General features: G+C 33.9%; 1 protein-coding gene across 2 annotated transcripts in view; it reads right to left on the reverse strand.

Moving 5' to 3' along the window:
• Nucleotides 1-10,375, reverse strand: part of ZNF407 (zinc finger protein 407) — a 351,802-nt gene that overhangs the window by 308,523 nt on the left and 32,904 nt on the right. For both annotated transcript variants that reach the window (XM_061995058.1, XM_061995059.1), the window contains exon 3: nt 6,413-6,527. In XM_061995058.1, coding sequence (XP_061851042.1) covers nt 6,413-6,527 — 115 coding nt within the window. The remainder of the gene's footprint in view (nt 1-6,412; nt 6,528-10,375) is intronic.

Here is a 10,375-nt window from a genome sequence, read left to right on the forward strand (position 1 = left end):
TTAATATTACTAAAAGCACCGAGGAAAATCACAGCTGAATCAGGAGCTTGATGCAATTCCTATGCACAAATGGTGAAAACCAAAAATAAAGTCAATGTAAACATTCTGAATTCTGGCTATAAACACAAATCATGCAACTTAAGCCTACCAGCAAAACAACCTAACCAAGACTTTAATCAAGCAAACCTCTCTCCCTGTCAGCAGCAACCACCTGCACCAACAGCTCTCAGGCACTGTTCTCACCATTACCAAATCTGAGACAATGTGTTTGCCAACACATTGCCACATCCTTCTGCCAACAGAAGGCAACTTTCAACAGTATCTTTCTCAATGCTTAGGCCAATCCTTCTGAAGCATGGATTACAAGGACAGAAGTATCTTTTTTAGGACTGCCACACACCATAGCACTGACTGTTAAACTCCAATCAGCCTGTTTCCCATTAGTCACAACTCCTGGCTTCTCAGGAAGGGCTGAAATCCTCCCTGCCAGAGAAGCGGCTTACTCTCAAAAGATGCGTTCAGAGCAGGGTGCCTACAGCCCAGCAGAAACACATGCATGCTGGAGAGCAGAGCAATGTACAGTAAAGTACAACATTTAAAATGTATGTTTGTAAAAGCACTAGTTCCATGTGCCGCACACCACTGTGCATCCTGCTAATTACCATTTTGAAGTGCACTGAATTGTACTGCGTGCAGCACAGATACTAGTCTGAATCACTATCTCCAATTCAAACACATTCACTCTCACAGGTATGTCCCTTATATACCTTGCCTCTTCAGCAAGTACAACTAAATCGTTATTATAATCCCATTTAGCATACAAATTGCTGAACTCTCATTTTATTAAGTCAGACGGTGGGTCTTGACTTTTCTGTATCAATTGCAATATCAGTCTCAAACAGAAGAGTCCTTCCACCGCCTGTGCCTGAGTCTCCCACTCACTCGCTTTAACTCCAGGCAACGCCATGGCAGACTTCCAGACGAAGAGAGTCTCGCACAACACACCGTAGGATCTGTACATTGTTTATAAAGATGCTGGGAGCTTTTCTGAATAAAAGCAAATTGCTTCCACTTCAGGTAGCTTTCTTAAACAGTAAAAATAGAGACTATGTACTGAGGGTGAGGTTTGCAAGTCTAATAAAATTATAGATAACAGAAGAAAAATTGGCAAGATAATATAACACATATGTTACCTTACTCCACATATTTTTCTAGTATTTTCTCATTAATTTGTTTGAAACTGTGTGCAAGTTCGGAAAAGTGTTAAGTAGATTCACTTCATTTTTCTCTGCTGAAGTAAATATAGACACAAGTATATGATAGGACCAAACAGCAGAACGTAGATAGAGAAACTCGGAAGAGCTGGATCTGGAAGAGTCAATTCACATGCACTTATCTCTGATCTAAAGAGCCGAACCAAATACATATTTTTTGTTTGGACGCATTTGTTGGTAAGATGTGTGTAATTAATTATTCAGTCAAAAATGCAATTTCATGATGTATTTGATGATTTGAGTATACAACAGTTTTAGTTCTCAGAGCTGACTAAAAATAGTTATTTTAATTTATTCCTGCTGCCTACAATTACCCACAACCATGTATTTTTAAATATTTCCAGCCTATAAAAATTACTAATTTTTGCCACTTGTGTTTATCTGCATTTAGACTTTGATTTGGATAAATTAAGCTCTCAAGTGTTCCTTGCTTTATGAAACTCTGCATGTTGTACACTTCAACACAAATAAATGACTTCTACCATTAGAGGTTTAAATAATGTAATGTATTTCATGCTCAGCCTGAAGCTGGATTCCAATGAAGTTGCTAATGCACGTAATGATTAAGTGTAACTCAAATACTAACTGTGTTGTTGAAAACATGACAGGCAATAATTTGGTCTATTATATTCTGCCATTTAATTGCCTAGTACAGACATTCTCTGACACGTTATGAAGCAATGATTTACAATTATTCAAGCTGCAAAGGTCAGAAAGTGACATTATAATCATCTACACAGAGATCCCTTCTAATGCACAAAAACTAGGTAATACCACACAAAAATAGTTTCACTAAAGTAGCAACTTTCTATTTAAGATTTCCCAAACTGCACAAGTATAAATAATTAATTTACAGTACATTAAGGCATCCTTGAAAATATAATGTTTTTACTGATCCTACCAACAGATTTATGAATAAGACTTTTTTGCTTTCTAAAAGCAGTCTTAAGAGCAGGCTTTCACTAAAAGTAGCCTGACATTAACAGTTAAAAAAATCCTCAAAATTGAAAAGATTTTTTAGAACACACCACATAGGAGTACAGTCTATTTTTTTGATGCAGCTGGTCAAACCACGTTCTTATCTATAAAGTACAAAAACCTAATAGCTAACACTCAATACAGGCGAGTATTTTTCTTGAGACATTCTAAAAGCAACCAGTGTCATTAAAATACCAAACTTTATGCAGATTAAGATCTCGGAACTATTCTTAGCATTAACAACAGCAGCCAAAGTTAAGTTATTTCCATGCTTGGGACACACTCCTCAAAGATTGTTTATATGAGGCTTTAAAATATAACTGAATTTAGGAAAACACTTCTTTAACAGAATATCTTAAAACATCTCAAGAATTCATCGTGAAAAGGAGTTTCAAAGGAAATTGAAAATGAGAGATTAATATCTCCATCCACCAAAAGACCAAAACAAAGGCGGGGGGGAAGGCCACAAGAAATAACTATCTCAGCAAAATACAGGAAAAAAAACAACCATTTTCACTCTACTTTGTGTATACAAATACTTATGTTTTTTAAAACACTTCAGTGCTATGTATGGAATAAACACAATAAAGATATTGCTACGAGTGCACTTTCCATTTTTAGGAAGGTAGCAAAAACTATTTATGTGCATGTTTTAAGTACTAAATATTTTCCTAGAATTCCAAACCTACCTTATACCCATCTTCCTCAGACGATTTTTAAGAAGTCATAAAGGAGAAGAAAAAAAAAAAAAAGAAAAAAAGAAAGCAGCAGCCACTCTTACTTGAAACATGTAACTACATCCCCCAAAATTCTGCTTCTGAAAGCAAAGGCAAGAAAAAGGCAAAGGAATGGTAGATGCATTTCTAAATCAAACATTGCCTATAAATTTTGTTCAAAATTTCAAGCACAGAACAATGCATTTTTCATGTTCTACCTGAGCCATAAAATCTGAAAAGTGCATGATAATCCTCTTCCCTGCATTTTGCCAGGGAAATAAAACTAAAATTTTAAACACTGGGCAACCAAGATTTGCCCATCTAATGCAGAGCATCAGCCAATTTCGAAAATTAAATTCGAATATGCAGCAGTTTTCTAGTCACAGAAAATAGATACTCTCTCTGAAATAATGAGATATATTTTACAACCATGGGTATGGAAAAGAAAACAATTAACACACATCTGCGATAAGGAAATGAGTAGCAGACGATTTATTCCAAATGTTAAAACATGAGTGGTGTCCAATTTCTGTGTCATGTCGTTTCTGCCATGCATCTAAAGAAAAGCAAACCCTGAACTTCAATTAAAAAAAAAAATAAAACAACACAGCAATATTACTGCATTTTTCAACAACTAAATTACATATTGCATACTTTGTATCATGTAAATACGAGGATCATCTGGAAAACTGAAACACAAGCAAAGCCCTCCTAAAACACCACCAGAGATGCAGCATTCTGCTTTTTTTTAAAGACAAAAATTTCCACAGAATTTTTGTCTTTAAAAAAAAAAAAAAATAGTGGCATTTTGTGACCACACTACACCACAGTGTTGCACTGACATTTCACCTTTAAAAAGTGTCCAAGCAGATTCAAAAGCTTTTGAAACACAATTTATCGTTGCAACTAGCAGAGGGCTTATTACTATGAATCTAAAAGTCAGAGGATAGAATATTAACTACTATAGAAAAGAAAACATAGTGCAGGACCTTCTGTTTGTGACAAAATTACAGAGTTAATGTTCCTGAAAGATCACTTCACCTTTTAAAGCATGATTTTTAAAAAGGTAAAATTTATAGCAATTAAAGCTAATGAAGAAATGCAGCATGAGCTGCTTATGTTCAGGAACTAATAGGTCCACTGAGCATTTCTAAGATTATTTAGCCATCAATGATAATGAATTGACATTGTCAGTGGTGTTAATGTACCAATGCTCTATAGTGCCACTAATCCGATAGCCAATCCTAGCAATCTTTTTTTTTTTTATGTTGCTACTTTATTTCTTTAACCTATACACTACCCAGTCCTTTCAATTAAAAAAGCAGAAATACAGCACAGGCTATTGGACTTTTTTCTCTTCTTCCACTTTTAAGGATGGCATATTCTTTCTTTAGACTACAGTTCAAACTGCTCTGGTCATTCCTCCTTCTTCAGATCCTGTTCGGTGCTTCAGGACTGTTAGCTACAGTACAAAAGAGTCTTTTTTAATTAAATCAGTGTTAGTATCTAATTCTTGAAATACATTTTTGGTGCACATTAAGTGAAACGTGATGATTATTTAAACAGGTATATAAATCAGATTCTTGAAAGCACAGGCTATTGTAGTATATGTCTCTTCAGTTGATTGGTTTGCCGTATCTAAATAGCACAGCTTCATGTTGTTGATGAAAATTATCAATAAAATACTATACAAAAATAGAAAATGAGTACCTCCTTGGCTGCCAGGTATGACATGTCAGCAACACAGAATAAGCAATTGGCTTAACAAAGTGACTAACATTCAAGTCTGTGGTTTAAATCATTCATACATGTTTTGCCCCCTCTCTCGCATAACTGTTGTAAATTGCAACTGGTTTTGAAAAAAATGAGGTACTGTGACAAAACCTAATAATTTTAATTCTCTTTTTATAAGACAAAGTATTAGCTAGAGATTTTTTTAACTTCTCCTCTCATGATATATGTGATGATTTTTTTCAGTTTAAGTTAAAAAATAATTGAATAAAGAACTATTATCAAGTTTGTTGACAACTTTTCAAGAACAGAGCTTAGACTCAGGAAAAAAACAGTTTAGTGGATCTGTAGTTGTTAACTATCTTCCATGCCAAGTTTTTGCAATTCATATAGCAGAGATACTAAATAAGATTTTTCAAAAAATATAAAATGGCCTACTGTACACACTGTTCATTTTAATCATGCTTCAAAATAAAGAGTAGCACAAGTTATTCTGTTACTGATACTCAGTGGACTTAAGAATTAGGCTCATACATTTTTATTTCTTGTTTCAGGAAGACAGCAATTAATTTTCTTAAGTGGGTAAAAACATCCAAAGTATCTCATAATGCTGCATGCAAAATCATTTGAAAAACAGAGAGATGAATCAGTGAAAATCACTCAGCTGCATCTTCATCTGAAGACTCACTTGTCCTTTAAAATGTGTAACTCACTTTTTCCTGCAGTATATCGGAACACCAAGGCTAAAAAAAACCCCTCCTGCTGAATATTATCCCCAGTATCACACTACACCATTCATGTGTGCAACACATCATCTAATTGAACCTGTGCTGTTCTACACATTAGCCATAAGAGTGCTATAGCAGGTTACATAGGTTTGAGTAAAATGTTTTTATATGATGCATATATTAGTTAATTTTTCCAGCATAATAACATTAAAATATATTTTTAATCAGAATTAGGGTATTAAAATCCAACTTGGAATGTCCTATGATGTACCATATATGCCATGGCATTTTAAAACCTTTTAAACATTTCTGCTAAATTAATTAGTTTTGCATTAAGGAGTCTCAAGGCTTCCTATTAAATGCAACACATTTGAAGGACAATTAAATATTATGAACGATCCTTCTAAGGAAATAACGATTAAGTAAAAAAGAAAACCAAGATTTTTGGGGTAACAAACAAGAACATAAGCATATATAAAAGACTTCAATGTATTTCTGAAATCTTAACCCTGCAATATTTTAGATCCGTTTGTTTGAAAAAATCAGTCTTCTGTTTTGTTTTCATAAAGAATGAAAACCCTAATGGAGTCCAGAAATCTGTTAACGGTACTAAAATTATAACAGTATAGCAAGAGAAAAAACCCCACACAGTAAAGTCTATATTATATATTTTTTATGTCTTTAAATGGAATTTACAGTTCTCCCTGGCAATGTGAATGAACATCCTATAATTTAGTCAATTTACAGATTACAGGTTCAAATTGACCTTGTAGCCCATAAAATTGCTCATCTTCAGTGCAGGATTAGAAGTGGGAAAAGAATGTCATAACTGTATTTAAGGAATTTACCATAACAATGGAAAGAAGGATATGCATGCATAATTTTAGCCACTCTTGCTCACATCACAGTTTTCAATTCTGAAACAATGCATATCCTGCACTCTTCTCCTGGTTAACCATGGTGGAGACTGTTTCAATTTACTCACCCACAGACATGACACTTGTATTCCCTCATCCCAAGGTGCCTCTTGACATGGTTTCTGGCATCTCCGAGCTGAGCTGTTGCAAAGTGGCATATCTTGCACTTGAATGGCTTTGATCCTAAGTAAAATTTAGCATAAGATATGAGTTGAATTAGAATAATATATCACCCACAGTTAACGAAATAAAAAATCCAGAGAAAAAATAACCTTTAAAAAAGCCTACCCCACATTTAACCTGTTGGAGATTTTTGCCTAACAAAAAAAGTAACTCATACATAAATTTATAACTTCCAGGACACAAACGATATATGCTGTACATTGCTCATTAAAGTTTCCTTAAGTTCAAGATGACAGAAACTCTATCTTGCCTTTTAATACTAATTTACTCTTTTTTTTAATTATAAAATGTATGAAGTATTAAAACGAGAAGACAATATAATGGGTAGATAACCTTTCAACAAACAGCAAAAGTTATTCTACACCTTTCCCCATTTCCAAATGCTGAAACTCAGGTAATGGTCTTAAAGTGGCTTGATGATGGTATAACCTGCAAAATGTGCTTGTTTTTTAAGCAAATATATTTAAAGTAAAGTAATTTTATGAGTCTTCTGACTTTGAATAGATTTCACATTAGCGTTGGTATTTCAGATTTGTTCTGTCACACACAGAAAATGATTCATCACCTAGCTATTGTAATGACATGCAATGTATGAATATACAGTGGATAAAATATTATGCCTTTATGACTGTTTTATGGTCAAGAATTTATGATTATTCTGCAAACCAGAAGTATTGACATTTTGGCTATTATTTATTTCAAGAACAAACTTTAATATTAAATGTCTACTGCAGACCACAGAACTCTGAAATTATTTCTCCAAGGAAGAAGTACTAGTCTATTTCTTGTATCACCTCAGTTCAGCAAAAAGTCAAATTATTTGTCTATCTTAATTAACAGTGATCGCATGAGGATGGAAAAACTATTTTTTTAACTGAAATAGTTTAATTCGGCACATCAGTCCCTACGTTATTATGCAGCAACACCATTCCAAAGCATGTTCTAGTACTTTCCAATTTTCTGCCCACTAAATCCTTAAATCACTAAATCAAAATCATAGAACTGCAGTTAAAACTAAGTACAATATGGCCACAGAGTCTCCACATTATGTTTAGTATATGTTTTGTGAAGTACTTCTTCCAATACAGTTAAGCATAATATGAAATATGTGATCTTTAATAAATATGCAAAAAGAGCTCTAATAAGAAAAATGTTATGCTATATCAGACTTGATCAATGAACCTTTTTGCTTTGCCGTTGAAAACAGAATATCCTCCAAGAATCTGTTGGTAAAATTGAGCATCTTAGTAAAAATGTTTAGAGTCTTAAATTTCAATTTAGTTCTCAAAAGCTGACAAAAAATTAGACATTTAATTTTAGTTTTCTAACTGAAATAAAAAAGTCAACAGTATTAAGTACAGGCAGACAAGGTTGAATGACACACAGTTCAATGACAATGAAGCCAGATCTCTTAATACTTTCATTTCTGCTGCTGGAAGTAAATGTAAAATATATTTAGCACCTGAATGGTTATATCTAGTCAACTTTATATGTTTAAATATCAAAGGAGGTTGAGGCTGCAGCTAACAGCAATCACATTCTATCAATCACACTGAAAAAAACCCCAGTTCATTTAAATGATCCTGATAAAATGAAATTAATCATTAATTTGGTGACATTTCAAATCAACACTTCATTCTATAGAGATATCCATGCAAATAAGAAGCCTGTCTTTGCACTAAATAAAAGAGTATTAAAAGTTGATGTTTTAGCTTACAATCTTAAACACTAATTACATAATTAACAACATCAAGGCCACAGTTTAAAAGGATTTTTTAAAAACTCTATTAGTGTTTATACTGCTCTTTTTTGTCATAGAATCGAATACCATGTGGATTCAACCCTATATTCCCTTAGTTTCACTCCTACTGATTAAATTGTAAATTTGTTCCTCATTCTGTTACTGCAGGTGTCCCCCAGGGCTTCCATACAAGACCTTTGCTGCTTTCCATTTACATGACTCTTTTGTGAAGAACTTGAGTTCAGACCAATCGTATCTACAGTGTGCTGACAATACAGAAATGTATTATTCTGTTGACTGCTCTCATCCAAAAATCACTGAGGCCTTGAGGTTTTTTATTTATTTCCCAGATCCAGAGCTGAATATCTGTTAACATCTCCATTTAGACATCATGAAAATTCAAATGCTGGCAGCCTCCAGTCAGTACTTAGCACCTGAAACAAAAGCAGCACGTCTCCCTTTTAGGTTACTGGTGCCAACTTTATTCCAGTATGTTCTTGGATGGAGCAACCCAAATTTTATATTTAAGATGGAGACATCAGACTAAAAGTTGAATTGGGGAAAAAAAAAAATCTGTATTTGCCATCGGCTACCTGAAATAATGTTGAAGCAATTAACCATTTCTTCACCATATTACAACAAACTAATGGCTTTCATATGCTGTGTTAAATGGGATACTACTGGATTCACACTTGCCTTTTAGTTCACAGAAAAACAAGAAAAATAGTTTCAATATAGTATCTTTCCAAAAAAAAGCCTTTTTTTAAAAAAAAAGGGGCCTAAGTTATGGCATGGAAACAAAGTGTACATTTTCTGATGGCAGCAGTAAACAATAAGGTTCTTAACAAAAGATCTGGAGGGGGGGGAAAGAAAACAAAAGAAAACAAAATCAAACTGAACATAGACTAAAATTAAGAGTTTAGATCAGACACAAAGCATGCCTTTTTTTTACAAAAATGATTGGATTTCATAGACCTTATTTTACCTTAAGATAATAGAGACCCAACCTTAGCTTTAAGCTATACCTGCAGACACTGCTGTGTCCCTAGCCCAGGCCCAATGTAAAGCGAGCAGAGATGTATGAAATATGATCATACCATTTCCTCCCATGTTTGGGACTTGGGGAGTAAGATACCACACTTACATTAAGCAAACCTTCTATTAACTGAGAAATCTGATGAGAAACAAAACAATGAGGTAGTTGCAGGTGATTTTTCCTCAGATGTTGATTGTTAATTAAGTTTATGGGACCTCCATCAATTGCAAACTAAAAAGTCTTCCACCTCTACTACTCCTTTTATTTTTTGTTACACTTCCTCATTTTCACTTGTCAACATGCAATGGACTTGCTTGTTATCTCCTCTCTAGCAAAGCTTCCCTTTCATTTGCAATGTGAAAATCTCCTACATTATTTAACAGTATTTTGAAACATTATTTTTCTATTAATGGAAATCATTATTTACATCTTTCTACAACTTTCCTCCCCATCCCCACTAAACCATCACCAATAACTCAATTTCAAAAAGTCAAGGAGTTTTATGTGGTTACACATATATAAATGTATATATGCACATCTGGATGCTGAAGAAATATTTTTGAAAACCACATAACTGGAACATTAAATGGGAAAATACACAGCTTGGTCTTCTTATGTACCTGGTGTTACCTTAGAACCAATGAGGAGCTAGAAATACTGTACTTGGCCTGACAAATATTATACGCCAGTGTATACACAGCTGGTGGAGTAGGTCGGTTCCCTCTGACACCACTCTCAATAACCCAAAAATATTTGTTTCTTATTCAACTGCATCCACTGTAATACCAATTAGAAGAAAAGATTCTATAAGACACAAAGGAAACCACAAATATGGAAAAAAATATATATTGGAAGAGATGGTCTTCTTCCCGTTAACTATTAATAAAAGTCTCCACATTACTGTTTATGTAAATAAGCAAAGAATAAGAAAAGTATTTAATTTAAAGGTGCCATGAAAAAGAGGACAGATAAGCCCTGTTCTGTAACCATTGTACCTCCTCTACACACAGCATTGAAAAATGACTTGCAAAATGAAATGTATTCTTTTACTGTTTTGCATATTTAGGACCA

Source organism: Colius striatus, chromosome 4 (genome assembly GCF_028858725.1).
Source record: "Colius striatus isolate bColStr4 chromosome 4, bColStr4.1.hap1, whole genome shotgun sequence".
NCBI classification, from domain to species: Eukaryota; Metazoa; Chordata; class Aves; order Coliiformes; family Coliidae; genus Colius; species Colius striatus.